This window comes from Chelonoidis abingdonii, chromosome 9 (assembly GCF_003597395.2).
Source record: "Chelonoidis abingdonii isolate Lonesome George chromosome 9, CheloAbing_2.0, whole genome shotgun sequence".
NCBI lineage: Eukaryota > Metazoa > Chordata > Testudines > Testudinidae > Chelonoidis > Chelonoidis abingdonii.
Window position 1 is genome coordinate 65,633,178 of NC_133777.1, and position 21,108 is coordinate 65,654,285.

General features: G+C 42.0%; 1 protein-coding gene across 1 annotated transcript in view; it reads right to left on the reverse strand.

The window, feature by feature from the left end:
- The window catches only part of FBN1 (fibrillin 1), a 221,881-nt gene that overhangs the window by 2,190 nt on the left and 198,583 nt on the right, over positions 1–21,108 (reverse strand). The window contains exons 53-65 of the mRNA XM_032762923.2: positions 20,503–20,619; positions 20,156–20,275; positions 18,971–19,093; positions 18,300–18,431; positions 15,939–16,064; positions 15,129–15,335; positions 13,292–13,417; positions 12,934–13,056; positions 10,660–10,776; positions 9,244–9,372; positions 7,629–7,748; positions 3,995–4,226; positions 2,247–2,424 (exon numbers count right to left, since the gene is read on the reverse strand). Of these exons, the coding sequence (XP_032618814.1) occupies positions 2,247–2,424; positions 3,995–4,226; positions 7,629–7,748; positions 9,244–9,372; positions 10,660–10,776; positions 12,934–13,056; positions 13,292–13,417; positions 15,129–15,335; positions 15,939–16,064; positions 18,300–18,431; positions 18,971–19,093; positions 20,156–20,275; positions 20,503–20,619 (1,850 nt within the window). The remainder of the gene's footprint in view (positions 1–2,246; positions 2,425–3,994; positions 4,227–7,628; positions 7,749–9,243; positions 9,373–10,659; positions 10,777–12,933; positions 13,057–13,291; positions 13,418–15,128; positions 15,336–15,938; positions 16,065–18,299; positions 18,432–18,970; positions 19,094–20,155; positions 20,276–20,502; positions 20,620–21,108) is intronic.

Genomic DNA, 21,108 nt, shown 5'->3' on the forward strand with positions numbered 1-21,108 from the left:
ACTGAACTCACATAAGACATGAGCTAAACTCCACCGAGATGAGTTATTAGTAACATTTCTAAAAGGCAGAGTTTCAGGGACCATAAAAGAATGTCAGCTGGAACGATATTAATTTGGAAACTTCCTGCAGCAGGCAAGGGTATGCCAATGTAATTCTTCAGCCACAGCGACAAATTACCCTTCATCAGCTAGCAAACATGCTAAGCTTTGAAACCCTGATGATTGTCAGGGAACAGTTATCAAACCTGTGGCATTCCAGCTTGCTTCACACTCAACACAGCTTCCTCTTCAAGTATATTTATTGTGCTTTACTAAATCATTGATCTTGCATGATTATAAACTGTGCACAAATTTCAAGGGGTCCAGAGAAGTGCATCCGAAACACTTTTGCATGGGCAAAAACCCCTATACTTTCGCACATGTGGATCATATACCTGTGTACACAACTTGGCTTGCACACACAAACTTGAGTTATTTTACATGTGTGAAGGGTGTTCCTGATTCCCTGTGTTAGCACGTGAAAAGATGAGATATCTGCACATGCAAATATATATATGCTGAAAGCACGCAGGACACTTAGCTCAGTAAGTGTGCATGTGGTACAGGGACATTTTAGGAGGCCCTTTAAAGTTTTCTGGGTTATACTCATCAGGATGCACAATGCAAAACTAAAAAAAACCCCATACTTTCAGCTGATTTATATAAAATCTGTACGACCTGAAGACCACAGCAATGGCCCATTCCCTGGCAGCTTCTGTGCATTTTAATGCAAAGTCTGTCACTATCAGTTTATAGTTGTCTTAGAGCAGCTGGAGAAGATGGAAGGGAATCAATTAAATGGGCTTGGATCTGGTGTCATTTCTAATGTAAATTGATTAAAATTTCTCAAAAAGAAGAATATGAATTTTATAGTATAAATTAAATGAAGGAAGTTCTCTGGCCTGTGCTATACAAGAGTTCAGACCAGATAATCACAATAGCCCCTTCCGGCCTTATAAACTATGAAAGGAGCCAAATCCCGCAGCCTTCAGTTAGACAAATCTCCCATCAAAATGAGTGAGAATTCGGCTGAGTCACAGCGCAGAATTTGGTCAATGGACATGCAAAGTTGAAGCTGCCACTATGGCTTCTTGTGCAATGTGCTGGAAACAGAAGGAGTCTTAACATTTTTCTGCCAGGCAGGTTAAGAACAGAGCAGCGTTGACTGTTTTAACACCAAAGTTACTCGCTTTTGTCAATCAAAACAAACCGTAAGGATGAGGCTGATGTAGTGTTTATTTCCCTTTGAATCTATTTTAAGGAATGTTTGCTAAAAATGAAAAGAAAATTGTCTCCCATTGGACTGAGTGAAAGGCGACTTGTAGATAGGTGCAACTAGTAACACGACACACTGTTTTTAATGTAAATACAGGTCATTACATCATCTATTATTAACATTATTTGGTGCAGGAGGCCCATGACAACAGCGGGGAGGAGGGGGAGTTGGCTGAGCATCATAGCAGACTGTAGTAATTTAAATTTCACAGTTATCCCAACCTAAAGATGTACATTAAACCTACTGGTCACTCTAGTGACTTTCCAACAATAATGTTCTGAATTCAGTTTCCAGCTCTGCTATCTGGGCTACACAGGGAGAACACTATTTGCCTGTCTCTGACAGCCATTGGTCCAAAGCCAGATTGTGGGTGACCAGAAGCACGTCCACATACCTTGTGAAAGGCTGCAGTGACTGGATGCACAGGAATCCCAGCAGTTTCCGTATTTAGCCTTTGGAACACAGTATTTTCTTTGGAGAGAGTCCCACTCCCACCCACTCCATGCTCAACACAGTCCCTTTCAGTGGGGGACTCACCCGCTCCCAGAACGAAATGTCTCTGTTTTGAGACCACAAAGTCACAAAAGTGTTCTACACTCATGCTGTCCTTTGATATCGAGAATCATCCTTGCTCTTGAGCTCACCCTTGCTGAAGAGTTGGATGGGCATTTAGCTTTAGTGTTCGACAAGAAACAAGAAATGAGCAAGCGTGTTAGGATCTTCTAAAGATGACCTCCCCCTGATGACTGTGAGTATGTTCAGAAAGCCCCCCCAGACACGCAAAGTCCCAGAGCAACTCCTTGGGCCATGTTGAACTGACATGCCTGGCTGTGGTCTGAATTTTTCCCTCTGGATTCTTTCTTTGCACGCTAAGTCTCTGATTCTGGTTCTCAGAAAACAGCCCAAATCCCTCCCCAAGAAGGACAATTACCTCTGCTTCATTTGCAATAGTTTCATTAGTGCTTCTGCGCTTCCTTCCTCTCTTGGGATAACCGTTGATTTTACATTCATAACAAGCCTCGGGGGAGAGAGAGTTGTCATCTACTTCACTGCTGACGGGCAATTCTTGACCATGACCTTTACCCAGTCCCACTCCAGAAACACAGTGTCTGATGAATTAAGAAGTGAAAATTAGTTTCATGAAATTAGCTCCACCCCTCAAGAAAAAACCCATACAACATTAAGAACTTGTATTGCACTAAACCAGTGTTTCCAAACTTGGGACGCCGCTTGTATAGGGAAAGCTCCTGGCAGGCCAGGCTGGTTTGTTTACCTGCCGCGTCCGCAGGCCCGGCCAATCGCGGCTCCCACTGGCCCCGGTTCACTGCTCCAGGCCAATGGGAGCTGCTGGAAGCAGCAGCCAGTATGTCCCTCAGCCACCACCATTTCCAGCAGCTCCGATTGGCCTGGAGCAGCGAACCGCGGCCAGTGGGAGCTGCGATCGGCCGAACCTGCTGATGCGGCAGGTAAACAAACTAGCCCAGCCCAGACCACCGGGGCTTTCCCTACAAAAGCGGCGTGCCAAGTTAGGGAAACACTGATCTAAACACACACACAAATAACGTATCCAATTTAACTGGCAAAATTCCTACTGAGGTCAACAGGCCGAATTCTCTTCTCAGTCACACTTTGGCTTCAGAGAAACTGGCCCAATGGGGCTTTGCCTAAAAAAGACCTCCAATGTTTGGCCGTATGTAAATACTGATTTACTAATACTATACTATGTAAATAATGATTTATAAACACAGGCCTGATTTTCAGAAGTATCTAGTGATTTCGGGTGCCCGATCCAAGACACCTTGATGGAGGAGATTCAGGAAGCACTGAGCCTCTCATCTTAAATTCCTCAAGTTGGGCACCCATAAATCACTGGTCACTTTTGAAAATGTAGGCCAGGATCTTTGTCCCATCCACCAAAGTGCCTGAACCTAGATTCTTCACACACCTAAAAGTCCCAATGAAGCTAATGGAAGGAAAGGTGCTAAAAGACTTCAGACCCAAGCCTGTATTTTGTAGCTTGCACATCAAGTTCTAATGAGCATTATTCTCTAATTTTCATGCCAGCATAGACATATACAGAAAATAATTCCCTTGGAACTTGGATGCTATTCAACTAGAAACACAGGATCACTCCAATATAAGGATATTTCATTCTAACGTCATCAGTAAAACACTGGGATAAAGCAATTGTCTTCAGAGCCATATACAACTCCCCTTTTCTTAGAGAGGAGCTCTATCCTGCACAAGAATCAAGTGCATAATGAGGGGGAAAATCTCCCTAGTGCACAGCTCAGGTATGTGGGATAGGTGCTGGGGTTCTTTGTAGGAGAACAAAGGAAGAGAGGAATCGTCTCTCCCAACAGGTAGTGTCTGCTGAGCCACTCTCCAGCTTGTAGAGTCCTTTGAGTCCTGAGCCAAACTTCCTTGGCAAGGCCTAGAGAATCCATCTTGCTATAGATCCATCATCCCCACCTTCACCTCTCCTCCGGCCCTGCCTCATCTCCCTTGCAGAGCTTGGCTCCAAGCACAGGAGGGAGTGTGAAACTCTCAGACGCCTTCCCCAAATCCTACCCCTTTTCCAGCAGCTCTGCTGCCACTGGTTCTGCAGCTCCACAGCAGAGGCAAGGGAGCAGATTTTGCCAGTTAATGGCTATTAGTTTAAATACGAGAAGCCCTTACCCTTGTCCTATCCTGAAGTAACCAGGTGGGCATCCACAGACATAGCCACCATCAGTATTTGAACAACCATAACTGCATGGGGCTTGTGCAGAACTGCATTCATTGACATCTTGGCAACCTCCACTAAATTGTTCATACTGAAATCCGGTAGGGCACATACATTTATAGCTTCCCAAAGTATTGTGACAAGATGCTCCTCCACAAACATGTGCACTGAGGCATTCGTTTTCATCTGGAAGGGAAGCACAGCAGATTAGAGACTGGCTTTTATTCTTAGGATTAATTCAGTCTATCGCTCCTCTCTGTAACTTTAGAGAGGCCTAACCTTGATAACTGAGCAGATTCAAACATGCTGCTACATCACATGCATCAAATCCAAGAACAGGGCTCTGCCTCATCCCTGGCTGCTGCAGCAGTCCCTAGGAGACCACTGCAACCAGAGTAACACAGAGCAACCCTTGGACTAGTCTACACTATACCAGAAGCTTTTTCAGCCCAGCCCAGCTCAAGAGAGTAGAACAGTGACTTATGTGTCACCTTCCCCACCCACCTCCCTTCTCAGCTATGCCAAGTGTAAACTGGATGAAGCTGAGGAGCTGGCCTGGTAACACCATATTTATTATATTGTAAAACATTAAGAGGAAAGAGTGAAGAAATAATGGATGACACCTTCTGTAACCACTGATTATTTTTGATTAAAAAAGGAGACATAGATGAGGTACAGTTCCTTACAGAAGAAATAAGCAGGAAAAGCATAGTATTAAAGCCCCTTTGCAAGCATATGTAAATATTAAAGATGGACAAGGTTTAGATCTGAACTTTCCCCCAGTTCAGTGGTATGGTGAGTTGGAGGTCAGGTTGGACTCGTCTACAGTAAATATATGGCTTATTGTTCAGGATGTTTTCAAGAGTGCCTTGAGATTTATTAATGCTTCTGTTCTGTGACAAAGTTTAGCTATTTTTCTGTATTTTAAAGCAATCCCTTACATTTCTTGCAATATTGAGTTATGGCTTGGCAGACAACAGAACTGCCTGGGCTAGAGAAGCAGTCACACACTGTACAAGACATGGGAGGAACCAAAGCATTCTTCGGTGATTAACTAAATGTGTGTTGCAGCAACATCAAAAAGTCCCTGTACACTTCATGTAATAAGATCAAAAAGACATAAATGGTTTGCAGATTCAAGATTGCCAAATTACATGAAGGAAAGGTCCTGCAAAAGCCTGTGACAAAAATTCTTCCCCTGTGGTATGCCCAGGGGCCCCAGATTAATATCTAACCATACTTAAGACATTCATACTCTTAAATTCAGGAAACAGTAGAACCTAGAGCCTGACCTTGACTCCCTGAAGTCCACAGGAGTTTAGTCATTAACTAAAACAAGGACAGGTTTGGGTTCTATGTCACTAACTATGGCTCAAACCTACATACTTATTTGCTGCTGCACTCATGGTTATCTTGCCTACATTATGAATGTAAGTTTGGGTTATAAGAAGGTTATAACAACCACAGCAGCTAAGAACGGTGAACTCATTTTACCTAATGTTGAATCAACTAGAACAGAGGTTCTCAACCTTTTTCTTTCTGAACCCCCCCCCGCCCCCAGCCCATGCTATAAAAACTCCATGGCCTGCCTGTTCCACAACTTTTTCTGCATATCCAGTAGATTAAAAGCCAGGGGTAGCATTAGGGGGTGCCTGGGTCCCCATGCCACAGGGGTCCCAGAAAGCTACGTTGTTTGAGCTTCGGCTTCACACAGTGAGTCTAACACTGACTCTACTCTCTGGTTTATTTTGGCAGACCCTGAAAACTGCTCGCGGCCCCCCTAGTAGGCCCCAGACCCCTGGCTGAGACCTAGAATTTGAACTAGAATTTAAGTATTGATTTCTATTTATAGGGGGACTGTGATGAGGAAAAGAAGAGAAAAATCCAGTGGAAAATGATATAATAAATATATCCTATAGAGAGGATCCATTGGTATCAGCCCAGCTTATCAGGGGCTCACTCATTTTTAACAAACATTGGTAGCATATGCTTCACTTTAGCTAGAAAAATGGGTTTCAACTGCGGAATCATCCTACAAGACATGGGTTTCAATTACAAGCAATAAAGACCCAAAATATAGTTTGAGGCGCTCAGAGAGAATTCCTCCATCCTTAATATTTAAGAGAGTTGGAAATTACAGCTTATTCTTTTCAGGTTGTTTTTAAAAGGGTGAATTAAATCCCAATTTAAATCAAATCTCTCCTCTCTCCCACATTTAATTAAATCTTTCCATAACCAAACATTTTTTGAATGAATCTCAAATTCCCCTGCATATAAAACGCACTGAGCACTGGAGCAGAAATGTCTAGACTCCCCATCCAGGGCTGTGTAATATGTCAGAAAGGTTGGTAAACATAATTAAAAGCAGAGACCTCCCTAGAGCAGCAGAACGATAATGAACAAAGGCATTTTTATATGCTCTTAAAAACAGAGCCAAACAAAGAGTATGAGGCTCTTAATTCTCAAAGATGGGGTCATCAAACATATCTCTTTAGCCATCCATGCAAAACTGCAGCTTGTGTGGAACCCAATTAAATCAGACTGGAAATACATGCAATCATAGCTAGCAGAAAAATAATGTGTCTATCATTTGAATATGGCAGGTTCATGTTGCCCTGCTGCAGTATAATACAGAGTTGTTTCCTATGACTTCTGAGACACATAGGGCCCAAATCTGTCTGTTGAAGTCACATTGAAGAGTAACATTCTCCAGGAGTAACCCCACTGATGTGGGTCACAGCAACTTGGGACGTAACCAAATTTTAGATGGGGATCAAATGTTTCATTTTAATCTGCAGGTGAATTTATTTCCTAACACATTGAAGAACCAATAGCAGAAACAATGTTGGGCAGGTTCTCCTTGTAAACTTTACCCCTAAGCTCTGCAGAAGTATCTCTGGGCAGATACAGTCAAATCTGGCTCAATTTTGACAAATCATGTTTCAGATCTGTAATGTGGGCAAACCTCCACAAAGCCTTACGAGAACCTATCATTCACCCATGTGATCTCAGCAGATTTTAAAGCTAGTTCTCATACACAACAGCCCACTTGTGGGACTGTAGCTAAAAGATGGAGGTGCAGATGCAGCAGGATTGTCCTGGAATATTAGATGCTTGCAAAGTGTTGTGCTAGATGTTTAATCTTAGAGGTCTATTAGAATCAAACCCTGTATTTGGATTGTGCCAGTTGCTGTGCGTCATCAACTCTCAGTTAGAGTCCTGTCTGAGTAAAGATAGAGACAGCTGAGTAAGGTTTCTGCATTTGGGCCATGTCTGAGTCGAAGTACTTAAGCATATGAGTATAGTTCCCTTGAAGTCAATGTGACTACTCACCAGCACACACTTAGCTCTGATTAAGTGCTTTGCTGAAGCAGGGCTTTGCCCATTGGACTTCAATGGGAGTTGAGAATGCTCAGAATGTCACAAAAGGGGCTCAGTATCGTATCAGGTTTGCCTTCTGTTGGACAGAGTTTTATGGAACACGTGGCTAAACAAAATACAGAAACACCCCTCCCCTGCTCCCCCCAAATCTTGTTGCTAACACAATTATGGTGCATTTTATTTTGTTCACAAAGAAAAGTGACTTGCCAACACATTGGTTCCACTGGTAATGCTGGAGATATCCATGTGGGCAGCTACACCTGTATCCTCCAATTATATTCTGGCAACCATGCTGGCACCGGTGGTTTCCATCACATTCATCAACATCTAAAAGGGTGAGACACAGTCCATGTTTCAGGAATTCTCTCTTCTCAACAGAGATATTAAGTAATACCGTATTTTCCGTGGTTTCTAAACAAGGTTTTTTTCTTTCCTTTTTAATCCTCCTAGCCTCCAAAATCAATGTCATGTGATCAGCGAGGAGAATTTGTGAAAGGTGAGCAAATATGAGTGACAATATAAAACTGTAAGAGAGAGGAATACCAGAGGAGGAGTAAGCTAACTTCAGTGGCTTCTCGTGTTAGTTCTCTCGTCATTTGGGAATTATTTTATGACACAAAATGTGATCACCTTTTTTAAAAATGCTTTTAAAACTGAAAGCAGTGTATCCTAGAAACAGTGGCCTGTAAAATATTTTGCTCAGAATTTAAGCACTACACATTATGTGTTGTTGCATTCCTTAAGAATGGAGCGTTTATGACTGAATGGAAGCACTGGCAGACAAAAAGATCTAAATGAAGGCCATTTAAAAAAGAATACAATGTGCATTTTAAATGTGCATTGTAAGATGAAAAAAAGTTTGTCATAAAAAAAGGATTGGTTTTTATTAAACATTTTAGGTTCTATCTTTCTGATTCTTTTTTCTTCACAAATTCTATTAACCTTCATTACTCAGGCATCAATCACTCTTCTACTTCACACATGCAAGAAGTGCATTACACACTAAAATGGACTGTGCACAGTTCTCCTTTGTGCTTCATACTGTAATCCTTCTTCTAAACTAGACAGGGAGAGCCAAATTCAGAGCTGGTTTAAGTTAATGGCGTTGCATGCACTTGCTTACTCCAGCTTTGAATTGGCTCCTGGATGCAAATGACTTCAAATACAGTACTTCAAGTACAGCTCCTACTTACTTCAATGGAAGTGAAACTGCATAGCTGAGAGCAGTGTGTGTGTGAGTATTCCCTTGCGTACTCACATCAGATGCATGATTACTGTTCCCTTCTTCTATGGGGCATGTATACGAGGCCAAATTCATTTCTGGCACATCCACTGACTTCAGTGGAGTTGTGTTTGCTTTCACTAGGGCTGAACAGGATCCACACAGTAGAATTCCCTTCCACACTCAGACAGAGCCATCAGAAAATCAAGGCATCCAGGATTCTAACCTCATTGTCTGTGTTTTGGAGACCTTCTTGTTTTAATGTATATCAAAGCTGATCTACAAATAGCAACAACTCCCATAGGAAGGGAAGGGTTTCACAAATTCTGGGGCAAAATTCAACAGGAAGTCACCACACAATGTTCAGTTTGGAACAGAGGCGCTTGGCTCAGCACAGACGGAAGATCACTATCTCCTCATGCCTGTGAGGAAAAGTGAAGGGAATCCAAGAGGAACCGTCTTATTCCCCAAATCTCCAGTGAGGCAGCACAAGTCTATGTGCTATTGTCTTTGAGTTTATAATGCCGGATGCCCCAGGCTCATGTTGGGATAATAGAAGACCAGCGGGCTCAAATGGTCTGTACTATTTAGTGTGCCTACCTTCACAGCTGACTCCAGTCTGATCAAGGGAAAAGCCACGTTGGCATTCACACGTGAAGCTTCCTGGTGTGTTCTGGCAAATACCTCTTGCTCCACACAGATTGATTTCAGAGGCACATTCATTATTATCTAAAGGTAAAATAGATGAAAGTATTAGTGCTGTTCTGGAAGGTAATTACTCATCTCAAAGATGATCATTCAAGGATGTTAATAGTATAAGAGTGCATGAAAAGCAGAAGAGAAACATAAGTGACACAAGACATTGACATGACTGACACCCTGCTCCTTTCCATCCTGTACCTTGCATCAAAGAAAGGGGAGAGAGAAATCCCTGCTTTTCCACTTGACAACACTATCAGGAGATACAGTTTGAAGGGAACTGCTCTGAGACCTTCATGGTGGATCTTGACTGAGGGGAGGAGGTGAGAGATAGCTCAGTGGTTTGAGCATTGGCCTGTTAAACCCAGGGTTGTGAGTTCAATCCTTGAGGGGGCCATTTAGGGATCTGGGGCAAAAAATCTGTCTGGGGAATGGTCCTGCTTTGAGCAATGGCTTGGACTAGATGACCTCCCGAGGTTCCTTCCAACCTGATATTCTATGATTCTGCTCCTTGCATGCACAGCACAGACACTGATGCCACAGGAGCACAGAATACTAGATTCAAGATCCAGATTACAGAATTGAAAAGGAGAGATTCTATTTTACATTTAAACTGATCTAATATGGATGTATACATAAGCAAAGTTGTTCAAATGCGAACATTTAGGGCTAACTTATTAAAGATATATTAACATTGGACCCAACTACAGGCACAACACTGAAACTGCTTCTAACTAGTGAAGAAAGGGTCAGAAACATGCACAGTGCAATCAGTGTACAGTCCTTGCACTTAGGGAACTCAAAGACTTGTGTGCAGGAAACAAGGGACACGGGGAGGGAGGAAGGGCCCTTTTTCCACCTCTGCTCCTACTCTTTCATCCAGTGCAGTCCTTCTCTGTTCCTAGCACTCTAACTACCTGATTTGCTGGTGCATTCATATAGACACTGACACTCTCTCATTTACACCAGCAACCAACTGTGGGTGCAAAATATAGAGGCTGTTTAATAAAACCATGGCTCTTTGTACAAACATATTGGTTTCTTCTATAGTAAATAACTGGTACTAGCTGACACAGCAGAGGAAATCTGTTTGCACAACAAACTTATTAGGCCGAATTCCATCCTTTGTGGTTGCCCTGCGTAAGTGGGAACAGAATCTGGTCCAGTATTCAACATAAATAGCCTCCATTTCTGCACCTCATTTCTTCTGGAAGATGAATTCCTCATCCTGTTACAACACCATCAGGAATGAGATGCAATAAGAATCCTCAAACGGGAGTTTCCCGTTAATGAAGAGCAACGTCCAAAGTCACTTACCAATACACGCTGTATGATGCTGAGTGAAACCAGGAGGACATTTACAAGTGAAGCCCCCTATGGTGTTGACACACAGGAACTGGCAGTTATGCTGTTTCGTTGCACATTCATCAAGATCTGAAAGAGTAAACCGACATTCCTTTCATTTTCAGTCCCTACCAAGGTGCTGACTTTCAATGTAGACACCGAGAGAAGTGGCTGCAAGCTAGCAGTTCAACATATAAATATGTTGTAGAAGAGTAAAATGTAAAAGTATATTGCACAGGCCTGGCCCAGTGCTCTAGCAGAGCAGAACGTGATACCAGTCAGAGGACCTTGCCTGTTGTTAGCTAGTGAGCTTCAGGCAAGTAACATTACATTTTGATTTATTTAAGTAATGCCCTTAATATCAAAGGGCTGAGTAAAGCCCCTGTAGGTTACAACAGCAATTCCAAACTTGGCATAGGAAATGCCATTTTACTTTGTCATTATTGTTTAAATAGTTCCTTTGGGATTACAGCCCATTTCAGCAGAATACAGTTTATAGCCTGCTGAAGCTCCTTTGGAAGACAACTGACTTCAGCGGTAGCATACACTTGTTTTGTAGTAGCATCTTTCAGACAGATGATCATGCCCATGATGCTGCAGTGGGTTCCCTTAGTGCAGACTGTGATGTGCATGCAGAACCCTTTTGAATATAGAAGGACTACATGTGAAGGGAGCTACAAGCCACTGCAGAATTGGAGATTTGACCTAAAAATGCTTTCACAGAATGAAGCGTGCCAGAAGACAGCATATTGTATAAATTCCAGAAATTATGGACCAAATTTTCAATATACATGCAAAGGTGCTTCCACAGTATTGTGCACCTTTACCACAACTATTCATAAATGGGATATTGCAAATGTGAACAGGAATTTAAGTACACAGCTACCTACTTGCCTATGCAGTTGCAGTATGCAGAATGTGCACTTGCAGATGTGTAATTGCACAAGCTCGTCTTTGCATGTGGAGCTCCAACTCTCAGCACTGAAAAAGTTGGTTCTCTAGGATGAATACATGTTAGCATGCAGCCATAAAGCCAGCAACAAAGGGAAGGCAAAATGGAAATTACTGGCGATAGAGAAAATTTCATCATTTTAAGGTGAAATTTGAAAAGAGATGGAAATTGGACAAGATATAGAGCTACAGAGACTCTTCCAGATGACAAAGCCTGCAGAAGAGAGGTCTCTCCAACCAATGGTTTTGCAGAAAGAGACAAAGAGGAGACAGGTTGCTAGATGAGCAGAAGCAGTGGAGAGGAGGAGAGACAGAGAATATCCCTGAACTGGATCTGCATGGGGGCACCAGTGAGGCTGTTTAAGAAAGAAGGTTTATTGGTAGTTCCTCTTGGGACTTGTGAGAAAGTGGGCAGCAACAGTGGAGAGCTTGATTTTAGGGCACCGGGACCTGAGAAAGCCATGGAGCTGGGAGTTGCTTTAGAAAAGGGGAGGAGAAATGAAGGCACAGATGCGAGTTTCAGAACTGGTGGAGTCAAAGCAGTTGTATGTTTAGGCGATATGGTCTCAGAAGGGACCATCATGATCATCTAGTCTGATCTCCTGCACATTCCTGGCTACAGAACTTCACCCACCCACTCCTGTAGTAGGCCCTTAACAGGAAGAGACAATAATTTAGAGGTTAAAAGGCAGCTTTGTAGACAGGAGAGGTGTGGAAGACAGAAGAAAGGTGAAGGTTGAGCATGATGCCAAGATTACTGGGAGATGGAAGCCAAGGAAAGAAACGGAGGAGTTAGAATATTCTCCTCTCATTTCCCTCTCTCATCCAGTGCTGCAGGAATGGTTAGTTAAAACACTGCTGATGCTTGACAGTGTATTGCAGAACTAGTTGATCTTTTTGTTGCAAACATTCAGTCTGAGCTACTATAACTTGCATTAATTAAAGTGAAATTATTATCGCAAGGCATGGCTTAAATCAACATGCTTAAAATCCGAAGAAAAATTATTTATACCAAGGAGCAAATATTGAGAAAGAAAAGTCTTAAAAAAATATTCACTGCTATAGTTACTGGAATGTTCCAATTGTGTCCATTATCTTTGGGCTCGCCTCTGCTCTCACATTTACTCCAGTTTTAGACAGCAGGTTTCAGTGGAGATACTCCTGATTTACACCAGAGTCAGACCCTTGGCATGTATCTGGATAGCTATTTGTCTGTGAAATGTATCTTTGGGCAGATACAGTCAAATCTGTGAAATGTAGAGTTCCTCCAGTCAAGTTTTCCTTTTCAGTTTTTACCTTTACAACTTCTCCCGTCCTCTTGTAAGATGTACCCTTTTGGACACGAACACTGGTAACTTCCTTCCGTGTTCTTGCAGATGAAATTGCAAGGCTTAGGGGACTGGTTACATTCATTCAGATCTAAAATGAGAAAAACCAGACTCTTTTTGGCAATATCAACCAAGATTGGTAATGAAGAGTTTAAAAATATCCAGGAGATTATTTCGCACAAAAATATTCCCCTAAAGTCTGGTAACACGTGATGTTTTGTTTTCCTATGATGAAAGAAAACCCTTATTTCTTATTCCTGGAAATTTCCATTCAAGTTCATCTCTTTAGTAATGTACTGGCAGGTGTAAAATAATGGAAAACCTACCTACGCAAAGGGTGCCTGTTATATCTGTAGTATAGCCAAGTTTACATATGCAGCGATATGATCCTCGCTCATTGATGCACTCTCCATTCCGGCAGACATCGTGAATAACCTTGCATTCATCAATATCTGCAATGCAATAAATATAAATTCAGAGAGAAGACAAATAATAGGAAATTACCATACCTGATTCCAGTGAGACTCCTGTGCTTTGACAAGAAAAACACAACATCCAAATAATGAAATGCTCCATGCATTTAGGAGGCTTGTATCTTTAGAAAGAAAAATATGCATGGATTTAGGCAATGCAGCATAAATTGAACATTTAAATGTAATGAGCAAGCGTTAAATGCAAATGAACAGAGTACGAAGTCCTATCAAGAACCTCAAATAAAAGACTTGTTAAAGCTCCCATTTAAGCCAGTGATGAAGCTCACATTTTCTTTTACGAATCTGGCCCAAAGAAAATTAACAGAGATATTTCAGCATATTTGCAAGTGAATTTGTGTAACATTTTCAAAATCACATAAGTGACTTATGAGCTGAAGTCCCATTTTCAAAGATCACATAGGGCCAGATTTTTAAAGGTCTTTCGATGCCTAAAGATGCAGATAGGTGCTTATGAAAATTCCACTAGGCACCTGTTTGCTTCTTTATGTGCCTTTACAAATCTGGCCGCTATGTATTTAATAACCTACCTCAAAAGTCAAAGTGACTTAAGCACTCTTGAAAATGTTATCCTTTAGGTATTACGTTTCTTGCAGGTTTGCGAAGCTGAGTGTAACACTGCAGCATAATCTTTGCTGCTGAGAGCTCACACCACCACTGAACATCACTGGGGACTACCTAGAGCAAGCTAAAGTCCCACTTTTCCAATACTGCATGTTTTAAAGAAAGTTTTCCATCTTCTCCTTCCCCAAGATGTTTTAGTTAGCACAGCACACTAGAAAAAGAAACTTCACCAAATGATGCAGTATTGAGGCAAATGGGACTTATCTCTCCATGGCTCCAGCACTGTTCATGGGGTGCGTGCACACAACTCACCAACCAAGAGCATGCTGGGGCATCACACTGAGCAGGAGCCCATGATCTTGGGATGGGGAGGGAACAACACTTCTAAGAACTGGTGAAAAACACCAATGCTTAGACTCAGGGACTACTGTGCTGAAACATTCCCTGGGTCATTTGGAGTACTCAGTGATGTGTTTAACTGTAGATCCTATTAAGTCCATTGTATGTTTTTGTCCAGTTATCTTTAATCAAACCAAACAGGTAATTACACCAAACACAAATGCCAGGTTTCAAGTGTCCTCCATTAGGCACAGGCAAAAAGCTCGAATTTGAGTGTGCAAACATCCACTGTCACATAGGTGCTGGAACTAGGGGTGCTGCTGCACCCCCTGGCTTGAAGTGGTTTCCATCATGTATAGGGTTTACAGTTTGGTTCAATGGCTCTCAGCACCCCCACTGTACAAATTGTTTCAGCACCATTGCACATCCATGTGCATGATTACCTGATGTCTGCATACAAATGTACATCCTGCCAGCGAATGATTTGGGGAGCCTGCTGAAATTTGGGATTTAGTTGGTGCCTAACCACCTGAGCTCGCTGCTCAAACACCTTTTTGCCTATGCATGTAGGTCCTCAGCAAATTCTGCATTCTCACCATTGGAAAGCTTGCAGAAAATTTGGACACAAATACCTATGCATTACAGTAGAGGATTTCCATGTGCTCAAAGGTGCAGCAAATGGAGTTTATACTTTATCTCTTGATTTCATGATCGCTAATGTGGTCTTTTGATTGCAGATTTCCTCTTAAACTTTTACAGACAGAAGTACCTGCTCCATTGGTCATGTATCCTCGGCCATGGGGGCAAAGCTTTTTAAAGGCCACGGTGCCTGGGAAGGGGCAGATCTCACAGTTTGGCCCCCAGCCGCGCCCGCCGTCGCAGCAGCATTCAGACTTTGTGACAGAGTTCCTATTGCTTGATCCAATCTGACACAGACTTTGTAACACTTCAGTGAAGCAGTAGCCCTCTCTGTTGTCTGAAAGACAAATTATGTTGCAAGTAGAGTATGAGAGGCAATGGCTGTAGGGGGGGTCATGACATATTAGGAATTTAGACAGAAATATCAAAGAAAGGGAAGCATACTTAACCCTGGGACTGTGGAAGTGAGAATGAAAGTCTGGCAGCAGCAAGAAAGAGAACATGATGTCTGAGGGAAACAAAGGAGACAAGAAATTTAGTAAGAGGGCAGGAGTGAAGTCAGTGTGTGCCTAGAAAAGATGCACTTCTGTTTGAACCCAGAGAAGAGAAAAAGGGCTCACTGAAAATAGAACTATCAGACAAAAGGACAGAGTAACTCCCTGCTGATTGATACTAATCAACAGGAGGCTTTCATAATAAGCCAGTGCACTCTAACCAACTGATACAAGTGTACAATTAGCAAAGGAAGAATATAGTGCCAGGATGGTGTCTAGTGACAGAGGGCTCCACCCTACAGACACTTAGGTAATCCCACTGAGCTCAAATTTATGCAAAAATAGTAATATATTCTTAACCAGTGAAATAATCCCAACCTACTGCAAACTTCCGGTACCAAAGGAGATGCTAGTTGGCTTTGCTAAAGCATTAACTTGGTACTTACCAAGGCATTCATTCTGGGTGTCACTGGCAGTGAATCCTTCATTGCATTCACATCTGTAGCTTCCTCTTGTGTTGATACAACGTCCATTTTCACAGATCCCAGGTTTGGTTTGACATTCATTTTCATCTGTATTTTTTTAAAACGAAGTGACAAAAAATAAAATCCATAAACATATTAGTCCAGGAATGAAAAAACAGCATGAAGTTTTGAGTTCATGGAGGATAGGTTCATCAATGGCTATTAGACAGGATGGGCAGAGATGCAACCTCATGCTCTGAGTGTCCCTAGCCTCTGTTTGCCAGAAGCTGAGAGTGGACAACAAGGTTGCCTGTTCTATTCATTCCCTCTGAAGCATCTGGCGTTAGCCACTGTTAGAAGACAGGCTACTGGGCTAGACAGACCTTTGGTCTGACCCAGTATGGCCATTCTAATGTGGTGCGTTTTCACTGGTTAAACTTGAGGAAGGTATCAAATGGAACAGACAGACATAAACAATGATATTTCTTAAACATTCTGACATTTAGTGTTTCAAGGGATAGATTAATCTAAATAGATGACAGGTAAACCCATGCCACACACATTATTTCTAAGATTTCCCTGCATCATATTCCACGCTATTGATTCATTCAAAAATTATTTGGCAGCCATTGCTGCATCCCCTGGATTCCATGCATAGTTTAAAAACAATACAGACATAACATTGCTTACAGTCAAAATGCAAGGTAGTATGGTATTTTAGGAGAGGATTTTTATTAAACAGTATGGTTAACCTTGTGATTCATTATACCTTAGAGCTCTGTATTATTTACTATTTTTATATAATGGTGGTTTATAATGGGGAAAATAAAAGTATTTATCTAATTTATGTATATTTCATGTCTCTTGGGTGAGGGACCTCATTGAAAGGGACCTACATTTCTTCTTGTTTTTTGACATAATTAAAGAAGGCAGGGCCAGACGATTGGCTGCTGTAAATCAGCATAGCTTCGTTAAATTCAGTGGTGATACACAGCATCTGAAAATCTGGCCCAGAATGTCTGACTACAGAAGAGACAAGTCCTACAGAAAGATTTCTGAAAAAAACAGTTTAATACAGTATCTTCCTACATTTTTATCAAGTGGTAAATGTGATCACGTTTAATAAACGAGTATGCTTGCAGCAACTGGTGCTACTGGTCTGTATGTTAAATCATGGTTGACTACCGTGGCACATATCTTAAATCAGTGTTTCCAAAACTTGGGACGCCGCTTGTGTAGGTAAAGCCCCTGGCGGGCCCAGCTGGTTTATTTACCTGCTGCGTCTGCAGGTCTGGCCGATCGCGGCTCCCACTGGCCGTGGTTCACTGCTCCAGGCCAATGGGAGCTGTTGGAAGTGGCGCAGGCTGAGGAACATACTGGCTGCCGCTTCCAGCAGCTCCCATTGGCCTGGAACAGCAAACCGCAGCCAGTGGGAACCGCGATCGGCTGGACCTGCAGACGCGGCAGGTAAATAAACCAGTCGGGCCCGCCAGGGGCTTTACCTACACAAGCGGTGTCCCCAGTTTGGGAAACACTGTCTTAAATAAAATGACCACTTATTTTGGGGATTGTAACTCGCAGGCAGAGCGGAGCAGACGACAAGACATTGTTTTGGATAAAATATTTTGAAATACTAAAATTTGTCATTTTCTCTGCTCTTCTCTAGTTTTCACCTGCTTGAATTTTGGGTATATCTGAGTTTTGACTATATTCAGCCTGTAGACCTGATTCTCTACTGCAGGGGTCGGCAACCTTTCAGAAGTGGGGTGCCGAGTCTTCATTTGTTCACTTTAATTTAAGGTTTCACGTGCCAGTAATACATTTTAATGTTTTTAGAAGGTCTCTTTTTATAAGTCTATAATATATAACTAAACTATTGTATGTAAAGTAAATAAGGTTTTTAAAATGTTGAAGAAACTTCATTTAAAATTAAATTAAAATGCAGAGCCCCCCGGACCGGTGGCAGCGTGAGTGCCACTGAAAATCAGCTCGCGTGCCCCTTTGGCACCCGTGCCATAGGTTGCCTACCCCTGCTCTACTGCCCGTGTAGGCATTAACTTCTGTGCAAAGAGAGTGTGCAATGTTTCTGGATTCAAATTCTCCATTCACTAACAATAGTGGTAGCATTTTACACTTATCTTCCATATGTGACCAAAGATGTAAGGCAGTGGAGAAGTAGGCTCTGCATGACCCTTTACCTACAATCATGAGCACAATTATACAGCTAGATGAGTGATTCCCCCTCCCCTCGCAATTAGTCAAATCCAAAATTGCCAATTTTTTTCCAGAATCTGGCTCTTACCTGAAATTCAGCTCAGCTCTACTGACCTACTGTCTACTTACCTATACAGCCCTCACCATCCTCTCTGCGCTGATATCCTGGTCCACATATGCACATGTAAGTGCCAATCAGATTTTTGCACTCCATTTGTTTTGAGTCACAATCATGAATTCCTTCTTCACATTCATCCTGATCTGAAAGAGTTCATATTGCAGAATTATGCATACTTACAGAGAGAGATTCTCATGGAAACTCACAATAATGAACTCTCTGTTTTGAAAGTGAAATCACAAACAACTTCTTTCTGCTGTACTAAATTAATAATCCAAAAATACTGGTCTGGGGGTAACTGATTTCACTTAGGGTGGGAAACCCTTTACATTGATATTGTTACCCTTTTCATAGATTCATATATTTTAAGACCAATGTGATCAACTAGTCTGAACTTCTGCATAGTATGAGCAGGCCATAGAATTTCACTCAAAATTTTAAACTGTTCTGAGGTGACCAGAGAGCAAGTGTGAAAGATCAGGAAGGGGGGGTGGGAGTAATAGACGTCTATAAAAGATAAACCCCCAAATATCAGGACTGTCCCTATAAAATCAGGACATCTGGGCACCCTACTCTTCCCCTCCAGTGCTTCCCGGGGATTTGTATCAGGGACTGTTAGCACTGAGAGAACTATACCCCAACCTGTCTGAAATGACAGTATCTTCTAACTATGAAAACTTACCTTTGCACATTCTCCGGTCTTCTCTAAGAATGTAGCCAGCTGGACACTTGCATTCATATGATCCGTAGGTGTTCACACATCGGAAGGCACACAGTAGAGAATTCTGAGCACACTCATTTATATCTATATTCAGACAAACAACCATATGCAAAGTCAAACTTGCTTTTGCAAAAGACACCAGCTGAGAATGTATGTTGTTTAGTTTAGTTATAAATCAGAGATGCCAAATTACTCAAGGTTAATTTTTACGGTCAGATCTGTGATTCTACTGACTGACTGTACACTTCTGCATAAGAGCAGGGCCACAGACATCCCTGCTTGCCTAGGTTTCCTTATGTGAGCAGGCAGCAGAAATCACTGCCTGCAGCATCCATCTGACAATGGGAGTAGTTTCCAGCTTTGCACTGTTAAAATACTATCAGTGTTAAATCAACATCTGCCTTCAGATCTTGTTTACTCTCACACGTGTTGTTGATTCTAGGCATTTTATTTTAGCTACCAACAAGACAACAGACTCTTCCGTACCCTGCATTTTACAAATATTATCCTTATTGGGGACAACATTGCCTGAAACATATTTATTCATGTGCCATGTAAACTGAAGAAAACTACATTCTAGTGTTTATGCACTTGATCTACCTCCCGCTGAAGTCAATGGGAATCTTTCCACTGACTTCTGTGGGAGTTGGATGAGGCCCTAAGCCCTTATAACAGTGGTGCAAGCCAGTCCAGTGGTAGAATTACCCTGTGGTGCACTGCTGGAGAGAATTAGGTTATGGCAGAAGGTCTGAACTCTCACATCGAAGTTGCATGTATAGTGAATACAATCAGTAACATTTCTGGAGAGGGTCCTGAAAGGAACTTGCTTATGTTACCCCCCATCTGGGCAATTCATCAGCACGCATAGGCTCAGAAAGTGAAAAAGCTGCTCACTTACCTTTCCAGTTAGAAACAGGGTAACATGGTAAAAGGATTTACATTTGGATTGGGAAGCGGGAGCGATATATATGCCTGTATTTGGAGTGGGAATGAGGCTAAGGTCTGCCATAGATAGTTGGAGACATTGCACAAGAGTATCTCTAGTTTGCCTGCTTTGGCACCTCAAAATTTATCAATTGTTTCTAAAGTTACTGATGGTTTACCATAAAACTGAAACTGGAAGACCCGTGCATTTGAGAGTCTTACCTTCACACGTCATCATTGGTCCTGGCTCAAATCCCTCATCACAGGTACATTCAAAACCACCTACAACATTCTTACAAGTTCCATTTCCACATGGATTTCCAACAGAGCATTCATCAGTATCTGCAAGCAGTTAAAATAAGACATGAATGCATGTTACAGGAGGCTGAAGTTGCAAGCGTTTGACTCTGACCACATGTAAGGATTCTGCATTATTCATGAGCATCAGAGTTTAAAAACAAGGAATTCGGAAAGGTCCTAAACTGGAGTCTCATCTATCACTACTACTCTTTATTATTATACTTGGGGAATTAGGACTCATTAAAATGGAATACAACACTTATACTTACCTACACATTGAGCTCCCTGAAGGATATAACCAAAAGGACATTCGCAGCGGAAGGACCCATCCGTGTTGATACACTGCCCAAATCTGCAATTATCTGGGTCAAGGCACTCATCCACATCTTAGCCCAGAAACAAAAATGAAAGGGCTATAGTTAGTGAAATTAATTAAATGCCATTTCTGAGACTAATCTAGCATGATAAACATGAATTTAGGACTGAATATTCCACAACTCGCAATGAAAATATTTGAAAGGAGATTAGCTCACATGAGGGACAACAGGATCTTTCACGCCAAATTTTCCAAGGGTGGCACATAAGTTGCAATGATCTTAAAGGCTGGATAAAGAACCTTCTTAGGAGGGGGCCCGGTGAGAGGAAGCATCATGACATAGTAGCCATCTCACTCTCCTGATATCAAAAGTTACCCACAAGCTCTGAGTCGGAGTGCTGTTTGTCTATGGAGGGAGTTAGACCCAAGAATGTATACAAGGGAATTGGGACTCTGTAGTTTTCAATACTAAAGAGATTAAAACCATTTCTCACAGCTGAGCTGGGTATAAATGCCTGTAAGAAGGGGATATATGCAGCTTGGATTCCTTCTCTAGGTT